The sequence below is a fragment of the Delphinus delphis genome, chromosome 16 (assembly GCF_949987515.2).
Source record: "Delphinus delphis chromosome 16, mDelDel1.2, whole genome shotgun sequence".
NCBI classification, from domain to species: domain Eukaryota; kingdom Metazoa; phylum Chordata; class Mammalia; order Artiodactyla; family Delphinidae; genus Delphinus; species Delphinus delphis.
The window spans coordinates 68,611,490-68,632,474 of NC_082698.1; the positions used below are offsets into that span (position 1 = coordinate 68,611,490).

Here is a 20,985-nt window from a genome sequence, read left to right on the forward strand (position 1 = left end):
CTTTTTCCAATAATAGCATTTAAGTCTCAGCAGTTACATCTTGGGGTTGAATCCCTTACTGAGGATAGCTTTCAATAGGGGAACACCTGGACATTCTTAGAAGCTTTAGCTCCTTGATGTTCTTTCCAAGATAATTAAGACTTTCAGATACCCTGGTTAATATTGTTCAAAAATGCTAAAAACTTCCTTAAAAAATGGAAAAGAACAGGCTATAGATAAAAAAAGGCTTTTAAATGACCCTAAAAGTGATATAATAATGCTGTGGGGCTGGAATAGGAAAGAGATACTAGAAATCTTAATGATATAAGGTTAGAAAAAAAAATTCCCTTGTTGATTTTGCTCCATCGCAGTGTCAACAACAAATTGGCCCTTGCCATTGGTACTTGCCAACAACAACAACAAACTTTTTCCAGATTTGTAATACTGTAGCAAGATTATGTATAGATAATGCTTAACTTTGTTTATGAGTTATTCTGTAAAACCTGTGCAATAGGTGAAGTATATCTCCAAATAAGCATATACGCAGATATGTATGTATATCAGTACATGTCAAGTCTTATAGTTTTTTCATCAGTTTGAATAAGAATGTTAATAGATTCTCTTCCATAGGTTACTTTATCTTTAACTTATGAAGGAGAATTAAAATTTCAGGGTTAGGGGGCTTCCCTGGTGGCGCAGTGGTTAAGAATCACTTAACAAGTGATTCTTGCCAATGCAGGGGACACAAGTTCAAGCCCTGGTCCAGGAAGATCCCACATGCCGTGGAGCAACTAAGCCTGTGTGCTACAACTACTGAGCCTGTGCTCTAAAGCCTGAGAGCCACAACTACTGAAGCTCGTGTGCCACAACTACTGAAGCCCGTGCGGCTAGAGCCTGTGCTCCGCAACAAGAGAAGCCACCGCAATGAGAAGCCCGCGCACCACAACGAAGAGTAGCCCCTGCTCTCAGCAACTAGCGAAAACCCGCATGCAGCAGCGAAGACCCAATGCAGCCAAAAATTAAATGAATAAATAAATTAAAAAATTTCAGGGTTAGACCATACTTATTAATCCCAAATTTATAAAATAATCTAGTAATAAAAATTTATAGACCAATCTAGTAACAAAAATTGAGTGTTGCATTAAGGGATAAAACTCACAAATCCATGTTTTTAAGTCCTTAAAAGTTAACATTAATAAAGTTAAATTGACGCATAGTAAGAAATAAACTAATATTTTTATAATGGTTCTTAGACCAATACCTAAATAACACATTTTCTGCCCTTTTAGCATTAATTAACACATAACGGGTCTGTTTCTTTTTATTATAATTTGTTATGAATACCTTTATATTTCTTCTTGCTAACTTACCTTTTATTTTAGGAGATGGTTATTTGTGTGCCTGCTGATAATACCCTTATATTATTAGAGCTTCATTTTCAACTTGTACTTAACTTTTTTTCCCAACAAAAACATTGCACATTTGGGAAGGAAGATAGGAGAATACCTCAAGCAGAAATAGGTACACAAAGACACACAGAGGCTTACCAGTTATTGTTTACCCTGGGTGTATAATACTCTATAGGTAAGATGGACCCAGAGTTGAGAAACATATCACCATGTACTTCAACTATATAATTAATTAGGTTCAGAAAAAGGATCTCATTTAATAACAGTATCATAAACATTTCAAATAAGGATCACTGTTTTGGCCAGTACAATTATTAAGTACTAGCCAGTTGTATACTCCCAGCTCATATTTTCGTGGTGTTTGGAAATGAAGAGCAACTCTTATTTTTATCTTTCAAAAGAGAATTCCAATTAAATTCAAATATGACACCGTAAGGCAAACTGTGGTATATGGACTAGCGCAAGGCTGTGAATTGTTGCTGTTTTGCTTTAAATACAAAATTGTCAGTAATTTCAGGTCTACTGAATCTAATAATAAAAAAAAGTTGGGGGCTTCCCTGGTGGCACAGTGGTTGAGAGTCCGCCTGCCGATGCAGGGGGCACGCGTTCGTGCCCCGGTTCGGGAGGATCCCACATGCCGCGGAGCGGCTGAGCCCGTGAGCCATGGCCGCTGAGCCTGCGCGTCCGTAGTCTGTGCTCCGCAACGGGAGGGGCCGCAATAGTGAGAGGCCCGCGTACCACAAAAAAAAAAAAAAGTTGGGGCTGTATTTCGTATGTTCTTGGGGTTTCGTTTCATTTTTCTAGTAATTATTTTTTAATTTTATTTTAAAACGTATTTGTCTATGACTTAATGGAAATTATTTAAAAAGAAAACAAATCCCAAACTGGTCCTATACCACAGGTAGCTTGAGAACCACTGTTAACTGAAGAAACTTGCTTGTTTCTAAAAACTAAAGTATGTCAGTACCATAAAACAATATTTGAAAAATTTATTTATTAATACATGGCCTTTCAAGCCATTAACAATTACTTTAAATTACTAGGACTTAATGTGGTTCCATCTCTTAAGACTGCACCAATCTTAGATCCAAGAGATAAAAATATATATTAAAAGGACAGAAAAATTTCAGAGCTCAACTGAATAACCTCTCTACCTCTGCTAGATATATTCCACCATTCTAATTAATTTGTATATACTTTACTTCAAAATTAGTTTTATACAGAAGATAAAAAGTGAATATAAATGTTCAATAGGATGGGTTAGCTCTAAAGGTTTCAGAGCCTCCCCCTACTCAAAATACAAGAACAAACTACCCTGAACAAATAGAATAAAGAATATGTTCTCTGGTCATTCAATAAGTTGGATGACAAGGCTACCATCCAAGATCCCTTGTAAAGAACCATGGCTATATATTCAAGAGAACTGAAATTAGATACTCAAACAAAGCCTTGTACACAAATGTTTACAGCAGCACTATTCGTAATACTAAAAAGCTGGAAACAATGCAGATGTATGTCAATGGATAAATGCAGAAAACAAAATGTTCTATGTGCATACAGTTTTACTCAGCCATAAAAAGGAATGAAATAATGATACATGATATAATGTGGATGAATCTTGAAAACATTATCCTAGGTAAAAAGAAGCCAGACACAAAAGGTCACATATTACATGATTCAGTTTATATGAAATACCCAGATTCCATACAAACAAAGCAGACAGGTGGTTGCTAGGGGCTGGGGGGAAGGGGCAGTGTGACAAGTAACTGCTTAACGGGTATGTTGTTTTACTTTGGAGTGATGAAAAACCTTTTGGAAGTAGATAGAAGTAGTGTTTGCACAAGATTGTGAATGTACTGAATGCCACCAATTGTTCACTATGAAATGGTTAGTTTTATGTTACCTGAATGTCACCTCAATTAAAAAAAGAACCACAGCTACTGATGTGCAGTTCTCAGTGTTGACTGCTTACCCCTGTTGATTAACCACTCATAAGCTATGCTTTTGCTATTCTCTGAAAATTCCCTTCATCACAAATAGTAAACTTATGCCAGGATTTATAGGTGGGGAAGCCCATTTACCACTGAACATTATGGATAAAATTGGGAGGGAGAACTTACAGAAATGTGTAAATAAATGAATGAATAATAAAGAAAGGAAGAAAATTTTAAAAATTAGTGAAATTAAAAAAAAAACCAGTTAAGGAATGGGGAAGAGGAAAGTAAAAGAGAAAAGAAACATTGATGACTGAAGAGGAAATCATTACAAATATAGTATGATTCAAGAAGAAAAAAGATTGTAATTGTCAGTAGTCATGAGGTATCTATGTATTTAATCAATTAGAAAGGGACAAAACAACTATGAAGGAAGAAAAAAGGTTTTGGGACCAGAGAGATATTCTTGGTGTACCTATCCATTTACAAGACTAAAAAACAGACAATTTCCCAACCTCTTATTTTACTGGGACTTAAAGTCTGAATGAATAAGAGATCCAATTACTCATTTGGGGATCATACTTATTTAAATGCCAACTGACAGCAAACTATTTTTGAAACTCCACTTTGCAATTGTATTCAAAATTAGTTTTAAAAAAAGACTAACTTTATTACATTTATATCACATTTTTAACCCAAAACATTATTCCAGCTGTTTCTAAAATAATGGCAGTTTTTCTAGTATTGTATATAATGGATACATTCAACTAGAATTGATCACTCACAAAACTATACTTACATACTCCTTCACATTTTTTGTTTTCACAGCTTTGTATGAATAATATGCAGGATAAAGCATTCCAAACACCAACCTAAAAGTAAAAAGTACAAGAGGACTAATCAAACATAATAATGCTTTTAACAGCTCATGAAAATTTCACCTAATAGAAAAGTAGAAAGTACATGGAGAATGTATGACAGTGTAAATGTGTATGAAAACTTTGTGTATAAACTAAATCCACTCAGAAAAGCAAACTAAAAATACAATTTTTGTTAAACAAAACGATGGTTTCAATATTCCAGGTAGTTTCATGGGAAAAAGATTTATTTTTAAAAACTGCCATTTAAAATCTTTTTTACTAATTACAAAAAATATTCTGTAGATCCTTGAACATTTGGAAAATGTACAAAATTGCCAAAAGAATAAAATTTGCCCCAATGCTACCAGTCAGAAATAACCAGAGGCAACACTTTACTGTATGCAAATCCTACTTTTCATCCATGTGTAGTATACCTAAAACATAAATATAACATGCATGCACACACACATAATTTGGGGTAATGGAAAAAGTGGCCCTTCACTCTATTGGTTTGAGAAGCACTGATTTCTAATTATGACAGTGCTGTGAAACAATACTTGATACATTTATTACAATATATCTTAAAATAACTTAAATATTTTTTTATTGGAGTGTAGTTGATTTACAATGTTGTGTTAACTTCAGCTGTACAGCGAAGTGAATCAGTTATACATATACATATATCCACTCTTTTTTAGATTCTTTTCCCATAGAGGTCATTTCAGAGTATTGAGTAGAATTCCCTGTGCTGTATACCAGGTCCTTATTAGTTATCTATTTTATATATAGTAGTGTGTATATGTCAATCCCAATCTCTCATTTTATTCCCCCCCCCTTACCCCCCGGTAACCATAAGTTTGTTTTCTACATTTATAACCCTGTTTCTGTTTTGTAGATAAGTTCATTTGTACCTTTTTTTTAGATTCCACATATATGTGATATCACATGATATTTGGCTTTCTCTGTCTGACTTACTTTACTCAGTATGACAATCTCTAGGTTCATCCATGTTGCTGCAAATGGCATCATTTCCTTCTTTTTTATGGCTCAGTAATAGTCCATTGTATGTATATGTGTATACACACACACACACACACACACACACACACACACACACACCACATCTTTATCCATTCTAAAGTAACTCTTAAAGCATTCATAAAATGACAATCACTAATAGGACTTAATTTAATGCTCTCTGTTACAATTATTTCACCAAATTCCATATCCAAGAAGGTGTGTGTGTGTGAGATGGAATGACACAGTTTATATGGTTTACAATTGACATTTTCACATATCATGGAATTTTTTGTCTTCAAATATTAGTCTACAGTATTAATACCTTCATCACATTCCACATTGAGATTCACATAATTTATTTAAACAGTCCCATATTTATAGGCTTTTGGTTAATTTCCAGATTTTTGCTATTGCACATAATACTGTGAAAAACATTTCTATGCACACTGATATACACTTCCTGGTTGCGATATTGCTGCTTCAAAGAGTACACACATTTCTACTTATTACCAAAAATGCCCTCCAGAGAAGTAGTTCCACTTTGCATTCCTATACATTGCCAATCGTGTGTATCATCATTTAAAAAATGTTTGCCAGCTAAATAGGAGAAAAATAATTGCCTTATATGTTCTAATGCGCATTTCTGAGCACCAGTAAGTATGAGTTTTTCTCAAGTGTTCACTGGTTTTTTGATACATGAGTGTATGATATTCTGTTGTCTACTTTTCTTTCTTTCATCTATTTTTAGAAAAGAGTATTTTAGCATAGTTTTATTCTTACAGAAAAGTTGGGAAGATGGTATAGATAATTCCCAATACCCTACACTGAGTTACTTCTATCAATAACATCTTGCATCAGTATGGTACATTTATCATAATTAATAAATCATTATTAATATATTATTAACTGAAGTTCAAACTTTATTCAGATGTCTTTAGTTTTTACCTAGCATTCTTTTTCTGTCCCAGGATCCCATCCAGGGTAGCATATTATATTTAGTTGTCTTGCCTCCTTAAGTCCTCTTGGCTGTAAGTTTCTCAGACTTTGCTCAGGAAATGATCTTGATGGTTTTTTTATACCATGTGTTTTTTGTTTTCTTTTAATTAATTAATTAGGTTGTGCTGGGCCTTACTTGCGGCTTGCAGGCTCCTTAGTTGCAGCAGATGGGCTCCTTTTAGTTGGGGCTCGCCGGCTCCTTAGTTGTGGCATGCAAACTTTTATTTGAGGCGTGCGTGTGGGATCTGGTTCCCCGACCAGGGATCAAACCCGGGCCCGCTGCATTGGGAGCGCAGAGTCTTAACTCCCGTGCCACCAGGGAAGTCCCTGATGTTGACAGTTTTGAGGAATATGGGCCAACTACGCTGTAGGAAGCTACTCGACTGGCATTTGTCTGATGTTTTTCTCATGATTAGACTGAGGTGTGGGTTTGGGGGAGGAAGATCACAGAGGCTAAGTTCCATCTCATCATATTAAGGGCACATACTATTAGTATCGCTTATCACTGTTGATGTTAACCTTGACCACCAGGCTGAGGTAGTGTGTGTTAGATTTGGTAACTTTAAGCTTACTCCCACCACCTCCATGCTGTAGTCTTTGGAAGAAAGTCACTATGCACAGGCCACGCTTGAGTGGGGAGTTGCCCTCTACCTCCTTGAGAGTGGAGTAGCTATATAAATTATTTGGAATTCTTCTGCACGGGAGATTTGTCTATTCTTCTCCAGTTATTTATTTATTCAATAATGTATTTATGTCAATATGGACTCGTAGGTTTATTTTACACTTTGGATATTGATCCAATAATACTTTATTTTGTTGCTCAAAAGCTTTGAACATTGGGACATCTTTCGGTTAGTTCCTGTGTCCCTTTGACATACCTCCATAATTGTGAGGGATTTTTTTCTTTTTTCTTTTTTTTAGCAATTTGTTACTTTCTGGCACTACACGTAATGCGCCAGGCTCATACTGTGTACTTCCAGTCGCATTCCTAGAATCAGCCACTCCTCCAAGAAGCCTCGGTTCCTTTTATTGGATGATGGTATTTAAGACCCAGATCTGGGTGCTAGGTGTGCTCATTGTTACTACAGTGTTGTTGATTTGAGGCCCTTCTTTGTCTGTTTTGTATGTTAGCCAATATTTTTCTAGGTTATTGTTATCTTTCAATTTTGTTTATGAAGTTTGCTGAAATACATACTGTATTATGTTTGCTAGGGCTGCCATAATGAAATATCACAGACTGGATGGTTTAAACAACAGATATTTATTTTCTCATAGTTCTGGAGGCTGGAAGTCCAAGATCAAGGTGTTGGCAAATTTGGTTTCTTCCTGAGGCCTTCCTCCTTGGATTGCAGACGGTCACATTCTCACTGTGTCCTCATGTGGTCACACCCTGGTCCATGTGTGTGTCCTAATCTCTTCTTCTTGTAAGAACACCAATCACATTGGATTCAGGCCCACCCTAAATACCTCATTTTAATTTAATTGCCTCTTTAAAGATCTTATCTCCAAATACAGTCACATTCTGAGATACTGCGGGTTACGACTTCAACATACAAGTTTTGACTTCAACATACAAGTTTTGCGAGGGGGACATAATTCAGCCCATAACACATACTGTATATTTAAGAACTTTTACATTAAATAAATGTTTCCATTTATATTAAATAAGCATTCTTACACTGAGAGCAAGTAAATATTTCTATCTCTATATAAGAGATAAAGAGAGATTTTTTAGTTTACTTACAGATTACTTGGGGGAGGGGGATGGGCTATAAATCCCTGGTGACTTTCTTATCCTTCACAAAGCTGAACCCTGGGTTTGGGGCTCGGGTAACCAGGTTAGAGGAATACCAAGTCTTCTCCTGTTGCAGGTTTTATCCTCACCACCTGGAAGCCACTTGATAAACATTCTCTGCCTTACCTAACAATACTACCCTGTGAATGCTATTTCACCAGAAGCCAATACCCAGACTCTGGATATGAGATTTTTAGCTGTGCCACAGAGCCTAGGGCTTTTCAGTTTAACACAGGCACCCCACAAGGCACAGAGGCTTTCCAGCTTAGTGACTTCTAAGAAAGCGATTTACCTTAGGACCTGAGGTGTAAACAAGAATACAACTCTCAGGTCTGCTATGTGTTCATCCTCACTGCAGACCTAAGGTATAATCCCGAAGTTAGCCACCACAGTTATAGTTTACATATTCAAGTTAGCCATTTCCATCCACTTCGTATTTCCCTTGAGAATTTGGACACAATCAACATATTATCTTCCATATTCCCATGCAATCAAGTACCGCTGGATTTAAATTCAACATGAGATTCTCCATCACTCTCAGTGTATGGATCTTTGATGCCTCCTTCCCCTGCTACATCGTCCATCCAATCTGTAGCTCAGTCCTGTTGGTTCTTCCTTAGTGAGCACCCACACATCCATCCTCTTTTATTTTCAAATCACTGGCCAATGATACATTTAGGCTCTTGCCATCTCATCTGACTTACTGAATGGTTTCCCAACACAGCCTCTGGCTCCAGCGTCGGATCAATCTTCCTAATATTGATCTACTCTACTACCTTGCTTAAAGACTTCAGTAGCTGGTCTCTTCACCCCTTTGCCAACAAGCCCATGTAGGGGCTCATAAGAAGTTATTATGAAAACCACTGCCTTATATAAACCATCTGTTTCAACATGGTTTCCTCAATATGCCTCCTGTATGATATTTCTACTTCAGTCCTGCAGTGTGTGCTTTTGCCTGCAATGCCTCCTTCCCTCCTTATCCTCCCTCCACTTCTTCCATTTTTTTTCTTGCTTAATTAATTCACTTTTTTTGCTTCAAGATCCCACCCTCCTCCACAGACTTCTAAATTACTTTTATTGTGAATTGTAGAATTTGTCAGGATTAGTCATTTTGCCTTTAGCATATTCTATTTTATTTTTTTAAATACTTATTTATTTTTGGCTGCGCTGGGTCTTCGTTGCTGCACTCAGGCTTTCTCTAGTTGCAGCGAGTGGGGGCTACTCTTCGCTGTGGTGCATGGGCCTCTCATTGCAGTGGCTTCTCTTGTTGCAGAGCATGGGCTCTAGGTGCGTGGGCTTCAGTAGTTGTGGCACGCGGGCTCAGTAGTTGTGGCTCGCAGGCTCCAGAGCACAGGCTCAGTAGTTGTGGCACACGGGCTTAGGTGCTCCACAGCATGAGGGATCTTCCTGGACCAGGGCTCAAACCCATGTCCCCTGCATTGGCAGGCGGACTCTTAACCACTCTGCTACTGGGGAAGTCCCTAGCATACTCTATTTTAGATCATTTGAATTTTTAATGTATATATAACCGACTTCCAAAATAGATAATTTTCTCACATATAGTAAGGTTTGGTGCTAGTTGATGCTATACATACAGGTGTTTTGCTTTTATTTTTTAACCTCTGTATTGAATAGAAACAGTCAAATGAACAAACACAACGTCCCTAACACCTAACTTTTGTTAAGAGTAGAAAACAATAATGTATTTCATTTGGAACGATGGAAAGATTAAATGTCTTAGTGAATAGTGGGACAATTTTTAAGGACCACCACTGTTAATATTATAATTTATTACGGCTCCAATGTGAATATTACTGGATAATTTATTACTAACATCTGTAATATTTTCTAGGTTAGTTTTTGGTTCATTTTCTTTAATATTGGCTTCTGCTGGAGATGTTTGCAACCTGGGAGGTCAGGCATAAAGCCAAAGCATGAGCACACACTGTATAAAATCAAATAAAGTTTATTTTAGAAGGCCACCTACAAGATAAACTTACGGTTTATAAAGGGAGTATTTTCTACAAATAAAACTGACCTATAAATTTGAATATCATTTCAGTTATAGAGGTAGGAAGAAATAGCTACTCATTTACTCTTAGTCTTATTTCTGCCTACAGACGCGAGAACTTTGCCAAAATACTCATAATACCCTTCCCTCCCACTAAGGTAAAGTTGCCTATACGAACACTGGCTGTGTTGAAAAACACTATTTAAAAAAGGAAATAAAATTTATGGGAATGTAGTAGTGAAGATGGTTCTTATATCATTTTTCATATACGGAAAATACTTGAAATACCTATTTTCTGGACAGATGGTACGACACAATCCATCCTTCACCAAAATTGTTTTAGAGAATTATATCATGTTCAAAGGCAAGTCTAAGAAGCAACGAGTAAAAGTGCTTTCAATACTAGAATTAATGTCATTAAAGCATAAAAGTTAAACATCATTTCATAAAAAATTGATTAACGCTTTTTCCGATTAAGATTTTAAAAAGAACTTGTAGAATTTTTGTAAGATGTAGAAAAGTATAAAAAAGACAATAAAAATCACAAGTAGGGGCTTCCCTGGTGGCGCAGTGGTTGGGAGTCCGCCTGCCGATGCAGGGGACACAGGTTCATGCCCCGGTCTGGGAGGATCCCACATGCCACGGAGCGGCTGGGCCCGTGAGCCGTGGCCGCTGGGCCTGCGCGTCTGGAGCCTGTGCCCTGCAGCAGCAGAGGGCACAACAGTGAGAGGCCCGCGTACCGCAAAAAAAAAAAAAAAAAAATCACAAGTAATTCCATTATTGGATAAACCATCTTTCTTTTTGGTAAAGATTATTCCAAATATATGTTTATGTATATTTGTTATAATTTTTATCAAACGTTTCACAAGTCTGATATCACTCAAATTCTTTGAAAACCTTAAAAATGCATCAATAATAGTTAAATAACAACACTGATCAAGAATTAATTTACATTTAAACAAATTACAAAGCACTAATTCCAAGGATTTAAACTTCCTTTTTTATCTATTATTCTTGTCATTCTTTTAAAAAACATTATGAAAAATGAAGTTATACACAAATAGTATAGTATTAATAAAATAAATCCCCCTATCCCTATCACCTAGTTTTAAGAATCTTTAACAGTGATCCAGTCTTAACATTTTGGTATTATCTTTTCAAGTTTTTTCTATAATCATTTAAAAACATTTTAAGACATAACATTTTAAAGACTATTTTAAAAACATGTTCTAATAAATATGTTATAAAATACTAAAAACAATCAATTGACATCTGAGAGCATATAGATTTTTGTCCTGCCCTTCCACTAAATGTTACATTATGAACATTTTCTTATATCTTTAAATATTCTTTAAGAACATCATTTAACAACTATATAGTATAATATTCCTTCATATGAATGAAAATCATACGTTCCTGTATGTGTACTATTTTAATTAATGCTATGATGAACAATCTTTCTCTGATTACTAATAACAGAAATTATGTATCAACATTTTATACTAAGCAGGATGTTAAGCACTTTCTGTATATGACTTCATTTAATTCTCACAATAACACCTAGATATATGTGCTATTTTCATACCTATTTTACCGATGAAAAGACTGAGCCTTGGGGCTTCTCTGGTGGCGCAGTGGTTAGGAGTCTGCCTGCCAACACTGGGGACACAGGTTCGGGCCCTGGTCCGGGAGGATCCCACATGCCGCGGAGCAACTGGGCCCATGCACCACAACTGCTGAGCCTGCGCTCTGGAGCCTGCAAGCCACAACTACTGAGCCCGTGTGACACAACTACTGAAGCCCGCGCGCCTGGAGCCGGTGCTCCGCAGCGGGAGGGGCCACCGCGATGAGAGGCCCGCGCACCACACCGCAGCGAAGAGTGGCCCCCACTCGCCGCAACTAGAGAGGGCCCACGCGCAGTAGCGAAGACCCAATGCAGGCAAAAATAAATAAATAAAAATTAAATAAATACATTAAAAAAAAAACAAAAAAACGACTGAGCCTTACAGAAGTTAAGAAATTAATCCGGGGTCCATAACAGCTTATTGGCTAGATTCAAAGCCGGGCACTCTCACTCCAAGATCCACCCTTAAAAATCACTATTTCCCAATGACATTATCCTAGAAGGGGAATAGCTAAGTCAAACGGGCTGAGATTTTGAAGATCTTTGATACATATTGCCAAACTGCTCTTCAGGAAAGTAACATCATCTTATATTCTTACAAGGAATGTATGAAATACCCATTTAAGGACTACTTTCTTTAATAAGGTAAAAAAAAAGTCAAACAGGTGAAATAGAGTAGGAGAGTCAGTAGGCATTTTGTCCAACAGATGAACTGTGTTTTTAAGGTAATATGTGGATTAGAACAATCATGCAGTGTATAAATTGCTATGAAAAGAGAAAAACATCCCAAAATATTATAGTTAATGATATTAACATTTAATTTCAGAATTATTTTAATTCCCCCTAAATTGTCTTTAGATTACAAGTTCCTGCTCTAATAATAGAAAAGAATTTACATTGTAGTTTGTTAAAAGGAAGCGTTACAAACAGCTTATTGCTGATAATAAACTATATAATGCTAATACGTAACGTGACCATGCTCATTGGCACCTGGTGTTACTCATTCAGCAAATTCTCCTCATTCCACTGCATTCAGAATCATGCTCCCAAACAAAAAAAAATTATGGTGTTCTATTACATTAAAGGACAAACTCAATGAGACGAGAGATTAACTAAAATGGGATAACTAATATTAAAGAAACAAAGCATAGGATGAAAAGTCAGAATGATGAAAGATAGATGTACCAGACTCGTTAGGATTAGTCACAATGAACATAGATACCATGTACACTCTCAAAGAGCAACGTAAAATACAATACTCTCCAGGCCCTCATCAAAGAGTAAAAACAAACTCAACCTGTCTGTAATCCAGTTTACACTAAAGACCAAGACCAGTGAAATGTACATAAAATAGCCTGGCGTAAGGATGGCAAACATGAAGAGGTCTCTCTGCTACTCATTTCTGTGACCAAGAGAGAAATTGCTAGTCATTCACTGCAATCTTTTCTGCTGACCCTGGTCTCTGAATCCTTGTCAACACAGCACCAACATAAGCTCACAACAAAGGACGGAAACTAAGTGGACTTATTTGCCTTTTTTTTTTTTTTTTTTTGCCATCCTTGTTCTAAACCTTTATTTCTGTAGGCGGTGTCACTCTAAATTTGGATCAAGCTCGACTACCAGATTATATTCCTAAACATGATACCTATCTTCTTTGGGGGAAAATTCACTTTAACTGAGTTGTTTTTTAATATTACATTCTTGTTTTTACTTGAAGTATATTATAAGAAACTGCCATGTGAAACCCATGGCTATAAATACTAGGGGAATAGTATTAAGGGCATTGTTTATTATATTGATATCCCTATATATGAAATTTCATGTGTGAGATTTACTTTGGAATTCAGTACAATGCAATGCTTAGCTTTCTTTGAGAAAATGATGCCCTTCCTTCTGAAAAGAATTATATTATTCCTTTCCCCCTGCCCCCACTAATTGCCAGGAAGCTCACAGGCAAAATCTGTTGTTCAATATGATGGGCCTTAAGTTTGGCATATTTATATAGTACTTGTATTCACCAGATTTTTATTTTATATTTTGATTGCTATTTTTCCTAGTCTTAATTCTCTTATTTTTCTTTACATTCTAACATATACATTTGGAAAATGATTTCTCACATAATTTGAAAGAACATAACAGAGCATAAACAAATAGTTAAAATGCACTGGGCACTGCGATTAAGCACAGAATTCAGCTCTATGGTGCCAGAGAACCAAGAAACGCATTTTTTAGTGTAGGTAGCTGTGACTGAGACCCACTGTTGGTTCCCCAGCTTAGCCACACATGAAAATATTTTGGAGAGCTTCTTTTTAAATACTGTTTTTGTTGTTGTTGCTTAAAACTTTTAACACAGGTAATCTAAAAAATAGAATAAAGTAGAAAATGCAAAGTAAAAGTCTTCTCCCATTTTGAAACAATCTATTTCCCCACAGAAGCATGGAAACAATTTCTTGGATATCTTACAATCAACTAATTTAAATATATAAAACACATTAATAGCAAAACAGTAAATACTCAAACTACTCACTTCCTAATTATTTTATTCCTAACTACTTTGACTACATTTTGCTATGCTCTTGAAGTTATTTACACACTATCTGTATGGTGGAAATACTAAGTATTCTGTGTGTGTCTCCTCCCAGCTCCACATTTGGTGACATCACACTGGTAGCTTGAAATAGGCTATTATTGTAGGGAGTATTTACATCATGGAAATTAGCAAATGATATGAATCAGTCCCTTTGCCCCAGTTATTAAGCATTCCCAGCACACCACTGCCTATATGTGTTTTAGCCAAGGGAAACTATAGTATGTTTCTATTAGGAGAACAATGAAATACTATATGTAGAAAGAATTCACAGAATTTAGTGAAATCAAAAAGGCCGGCTATTCTGGCAATCAAGTTTATAAAAGGCTTCATGCAAGATGAAGAGAAAGAGGGCAAACGGTTTTTTGCCCTTTATCATAGTTCAATTCTGTTTGAAGATTAGGTCTCTAATATTAACACAGATTCTGGTGAATTTTTAAAATAAAAGCAGAATCTTAAATATTAGGGAATCGGACTTCCCTGGTGGTGCAGTTGTTAAGAATCCATCTGCCAATGCAAGGGACACGGGTTCGAGCCCTGGTCCGGGAAGAGCCTACATCCTGGGGAGCAACTAACCCCATGCGCCACAACTACTGAGCCTGCGCTCTAGAGCCTGCGAGCCACAACTACTGAGCCCGCATGCCACAACTACTGAAGACTGCACGTCTAGAGCCCGTGCTACACAACAGGAAAAGCCACCACAATGAGAAGCCCACACACCTCAACGAAGAGTAGCCCCTGTTCTCCGCAACTAGAGAAAGCCTGCATGCAGCAACGAAGACCCAACGCAGCCAAAAATAAATAAATAAATAAAATATTAGGGAATCCTAGAAATCCTATTGTATAACAGTAGTTTTCTGAATTTTTTCAAAGCAGTATTCTCCCCCCAGAGGAAATCTTTCTTAGGATCATCAAAAAATAAGAAATGAATGCAAATAAATAAGAGACAAATGCAATTAAGTTGTCCTTAGAGAATTTAGCTTCCATGATTGTAGAATCCTCTGAGGAATCCTAAGCCCTTGAGAACTACTTGAAAAGCATCCTCTATAAATGGTTTAGAAGCTTGCAAATCTGTCTGTATATAGAAATCAACTGGGAATGAGAATCTTTGGAAGTGGGGTCCAAGAATTTGAATTTCTGAATTCTGCACCTTCAACAAACTAAGGTGTGACAACATTAGGTTACTTTAGTCTTGGATTAAAACTGATTATGATTAAGCAAATGTTGTCCATATGCTAAGCTCTAACTGTATTTTTAGAAGTAATGTGACTATAGGTTATCTTGACTTTTGTCAAACTCTGTCTTTACTTAAATTCTAAAATAAATGTAAGAGATCATAAGGGAAAAGAGATGTACAGAGTAAAGTGGCAAAAATTAATAAATCTTTGAAAATAATAAATTTGTGCCTGTTTAAGGCTAAATGATTACAACTGGTACACGGTCTGGTGATAACCCATGTATCTGTGTATATTCTTTCTAAATGAATCATTATGCCACTGTTTCAGCAGCCATCATGTAGCAAAAGTTCATACATGATTACTGAAAATAATATGCAACTTTTGTCTTATACGATTTCAAGAAAAGATCTGTTGTTAAGAATCTCTACTAGTAGAGAATTCCCATTTAGTAAAACAAGTTAGGTGGCTTTAAAGAAAAGTATGAAAATTACAATCACGAGGAAAAAGTCAAACCCATGAGGAAAAACCCAAATTCTGAATTCTTTAATCAGTGATACAGGTTTAAAACTGCCAAGGAGAGAAAAGCACAGTAAAAAATTCCTTTGAAAGATTTTATACATGTTTTAATTATAGTCATCATGAGCTATAAAGCTTGGAATTTTCATGTTGTCAGAGCTAAACTTCTAATTTTACTTCAGAGCTTCTAATTTCTACTCTAAAAGGAAAGCTAAAGATAAAACTAAGGGGAAATAAATCAATTCACAGTAAATCAGACTAGTATTTCATCATCCTCTTACTCTTTCCCCTAGCCACCACCTCACCCCCCAACCACCAGGGCCTACTATGTGGTAGGCCCAGACCAAAGAAAAATGTTTAAAAATAATGTTCAACTCGGGGCTTCCCTGGTGGCGCAGTGGTTGAGAATCTGCCTGCTAATGCAGGGGACACGAGTTCGAGCCCTAGTCTGGGAGGATCCCACATGCCGCGGAGCAACTAGGCCCGTGAGCCACAACTAGAGAAAGCCCTCACACAGAAACGAAGACCCAACACAGCAAAAATAAATAAACAAATTAATAAACACCTACCCCCAACATCTAAAAAAAATAATAATAATAATAATGCTCAACTCAATACAGAATATGCTATAGAACCACCAACTTTTGAGGCCTTCAAGGAACTAGGCATCCTGTGGACAGGGTTCTATAGAATGACATACATGACTAAAAGAAGACAAAGGTCCCCAAAATCTACAGCATTCCCCAGTTTACCAGGTGTAATTTGTCCATTCTGATTGTCCCTACAAATAAGAAATTCATATGTGGGGTAGATATTATTGCTCTATCTCTACAGATAAGGCTCAGAGACTAACAATCTTATGAATTAAGCACCCACTAGTGTCAAAGGCAGAACAAAATAAACATAGAACTTCTAATTTCAAAACCTGTGCTCTTTGCTCTATACCAAAAACACTTTGTAATTTATACAACGTGTAACTCATAGCAAACATCTGCAATGTTAGTAGTTGAATGAAGTCAACATTCAGAAGTTATCTAAGTAACTGTGAACTGTGACCCATCATATATAAAAAAAAGATATCTGAGACCCATTTTCTAAAATTTTTTAAATTGAAGTATAGTTGATTTATAGTGTGTTAGTTTCTGGTGTACAGCAAAGTAATTCAATTTTTTAATATACATACATTATATATATATATTTTTTCCATATTCTTTTCAATTATGGTTTATTACAGGATACTGAATATAGTTCCCTGTGCTATATAGTAGGACCTTGTTTATCTACTTTATATACAGCAGTTTGTATTTGCTAATCCCAAACTCCTAATTTATCTCCCTGCCCCAATTCCTTTGGTAACCATAGATTTGTTTTCTATGTCTGTGAGTCTGTTTCTGTTTTGTAAGTAAGTTCATTTGTGTCATATTTTAGATTCCACATATGTGATAACATATTTGTCTTTCTCTGTCTGATTTACTACACTCAGTATGATAATCTGTAGGTTCATCCACACTGCTGCAAATGGCATTATGTCATTCTTTTTTATGGCTGAGTAGTATTCCACTGCACATATGTACCACATCTTCTTTACCTATTCCTCTGTCCATGGACATGTAGGTTTGCTTCCATGTCTTGACTATTGTAAATACTGCTGCCATGAACAAAGGGGCGCATGTATCTTTTTGAATTATAGGTTTGTCTGGATATATGCCCAGGAGTAAGATTGCTGGATCATATGGTAATTCTATTTTTAGTTTTCTAAGGAAACTCCACACTGTTCTCCATAGTGACTGCACCAATTTACATTCCCACCCACAGTGTAGGAGGGTTCCCTTTTCTCCACACTCTCTCCAGCATTTATTATTTGTAGACATTTTAATGATGGCCATTCTGACCAGTGTGAGGTAATACCTCATTGTAGTTCTGATTTGCACTTCTCTAATAGCGATGTTGAGCATCTTTTCATGTGCTGTTGGGCATCTGTATGCCTTCTTTGGAGAAATATGAGACCCATTTTTTGATTGTGTACAAAGTCTACATAGAGGAGTATTGACATGTTTAATCAACATTCACATGCTCTCCATTCCTATCAAACTGGTTAGGTGGCTATACTTGGCGTGATTACGAATTACTCATATCATCGGACCAACCCCTGACCCCTGAACAACTCTTAACTCAGAGGAACTGTTTTCTTTATTTAGCCCCTTAAGCACAGGATCTGTTAAAACCCAAACTCAGCTTTAGCGCCATCGACATTAAAGATAAGGAGAGTTCAGTTGTAATCTAAAGTTTAAAAAAGCTGCTGGTGAAGAAAAATCACATACAAACCACTTCTGAATATGTTGAGAAAACTTCCTCTCTTAAAGTTCATGCCTCTATACAAACAAGTAGGAGATGAGTAAGAAAAGCCATAAATATGGGTTCTAGCCTGATCTCGAAGTGAAATTCCCTGAATTGAACTCAGATCTAAAATTTCTGCCAAGTCCTCCCACTGGGCATTCATATTTACTGTGCAGTCCATACTACGATCCTCTGTAGTCCGCTCACAAATGAGCATAACAACTCTATTGGGCTCCAACCAATCTAAAGTGAATTTAATATTTTGCTTTCAAATAATCTGTTAATTTCTCTCCAATATACAGAAACAGATATCACTGATGGCATACTTTGTGCCAGGCACTGTATATTCTAGCTCTAAAGATACAACACTGAACTCCCCATTGCTTTATTTGTTTATTTATTTATTTATTTGGTTGCACTGGGTGTTAGTTGCAGCAGGTAGGCTCCTTAGTTACAGCTCACGGGCTCCTTAGTTGTGGCATGTGAACTCTTAGTTGCGGCATTCGTGCGGGATCTAGTTCCCTGACCACGGATAAAACCTGGGCCCCCACATTGGGAGTGTGGAGACTTATCCACTTCACCACCAGGGAAGTCCCCCCCACCCCACTGCTTTTAATTATAACTAAATTTGTGATGATCTGGAAATCAAAGCAGTCTATTTTCATATTTCTTAAACCACTTCCTTCATTTCATTTGTTCACATCTTTCTAATACTTCTATTATCTCCAACTAAGTAATTTTTCCTCATGCCATTCCCTAGAGCTAGAATAATCTTCCTCTTTACTGTTGAGAACGCTCCCTCTTTTCATAGGCACTCTGCATGTTACTCTTTGATTAATGAGGTTTGGTCTTCTTATTTTGTAGAGCAAATAATCAATAACAGAAATCACAAAACTAACAACCAGAACATAAAAATTAAGCATTGTAAAAGCATTTAAAGATATTCTCTGTTGTCTTGAGGTGGTCAGCTGATCAGAGAATGTCTAAGTAGTTTCTTTGTACAAGAAAACCAGAGATGAGGGAACTTTATGCTGTCTTGGGCAACTCATTAACAGAAAAAGAAAGCAAACATGTGCCACAAGAACTATACCACCATCTAATTTAATTCTGACATCAGTAATTACAGCAGGGAACCAGCACGCTGACTGTTTGGCACTAGCAAGCTCTTGGGCTCTTAGGAAACATCACTCATTGTTGCAGAAACACAGTTCTGGATGATCCTACTCCCACTCCTGAGAAGTGATAAAGAATCCACCAATTCTGAAGCTGTGGCTTTTTGCTCCACAAAAAAAAAGATACAGGGCTTCCCTGGTGGCGCAGTGGTTGAGAGTCCGCCTGCCGATGCAGGGGACACGGGTTCGTGCCCCGGTCCGGGAGGATCCCACATGGCCATGGGCCATGGCCGCTGAGCCTGCGCATCCGGAGCCTGTGTTCCGCAACGGGAGAGGCTGCAACAGTGAGAGGCCCACATACCGCAAAAAAAAAAAAATCTTACAATACTATGGTACGTTTGCACCATTAATGAACCATTAACAATACATTAGAATTAATTAAAGTCCCTATTTTATTCAGATTTGCTTAGTTTTTACATGTATCTATTCTAGGATACCATCTGGGATTCCACTTCATTTGTGACATGACATTTAACCACCATATCTCCCCAAGCTCCTCAAAAAGTTTCTCAAACTTTATTTTTGATGACTTGATAGTTTTGAAGATTACTGGTCAAGTATTTTTTATAATGTCCCTCAATTTGTATTTGTCTTATGTTTTTGTCAGGGTTAGATCAGGGTAAGGGTTTTTGGGAGGAATATCACAAAGACGATGTATCATTTTCATGACACATCAAGGGTACATACGACATACCCTTATCACTGATAACTTATCACTGATGATGTTAACTTTGATTACTTGGCTGTAGTAGTAGTTATCAGGTAAAGTTACTAAACAGTCCCCACCAAAACACTGTCCTGCTTCCCATACCACACCTCTTGGAAGGAAGTGACTATATACAGCCTCTGCTTAAGGAGTGGCAAGTTATATGCTCCACCTCCATGAGGGCAGAGTATTTGCATAAATTACTTGCAATTCTTCTGCATGGGAGATTTTTCTCTTCTCTTCCATTCATTGATTTATTAAACCATTATATCATTATGGACTCATGGATATTATACATTTTGGGTTCTAACACAAGAGAACTTTATTTTGTTGCTCAAATTGTTCTAGATTTGGTCATTGGGATCTCTTTCAGTTGGCTCTTGGGTCCCTTTGATATAACCCCATCATTGTTTTTATCTGTATGTTTTTCCAGCACTTTGTTATATTGTGGCACTAAAAGATGGACCAGGCTCATACTGTATACTTCTTGTCCCATTCCTAAAGTCAGCTATTTCCCCAAGGAGCGCTGGTATCTTTTACTGGAGAATGTATTTGAAACCAAGATATAGGTGTTAGGTGTGCTCATTACTATTGGAGTATTGTTGATTCCAGGCCTTTTTTTGGTCTATTTTGTATCTTAACTAATAGCAATTTTGTTTATGAATTCTGCTAATATGAATATGTTGTATATTTGTACACCTTGATATTAAATGTTTGCACTTATATTAGATAAACCTTATGCTGAGAGCAAGTAAATATTTGTATCTCTATCTTTTGTAAAGATTTTATCTTTTTTTAAAAATTTATTTATTTATGTATTTATTTTTGGCTGCATTGGGTCTTCGTTGCTGCACGCAGGCT

The 20,985-nt window shown here is 36.7% G+C and overlaps 1 protein-coding gene across 2 annotated transcripts in view; it reads right to left on the reverse strand.

The window, feature by feature from the left end:
* REEP3 (receptor accessory protein 3) overlaps positions 1-20,985 on the reverse strand; it is a 100,382-nt gene that overhangs the window by 48,676 nt on the left and 30,721 nt on the right. The window contains exon 2 of one of the 2 annotated variants that reach the window (XM_060034935.1): positions 4,122-4,194. The exons of the other annotated variant lie outside the window; for it this stretch is intronic. Within the exon in view, the coding sequence (XP_059890918.1) occupies positions 4,122-4,194 (73 nt within the window). The remainder of the gene's footprint in view (positions 1-4,121; positions 4,195-20,985) is intronic. 2 annotated transcript variants of the gene reach the window in all.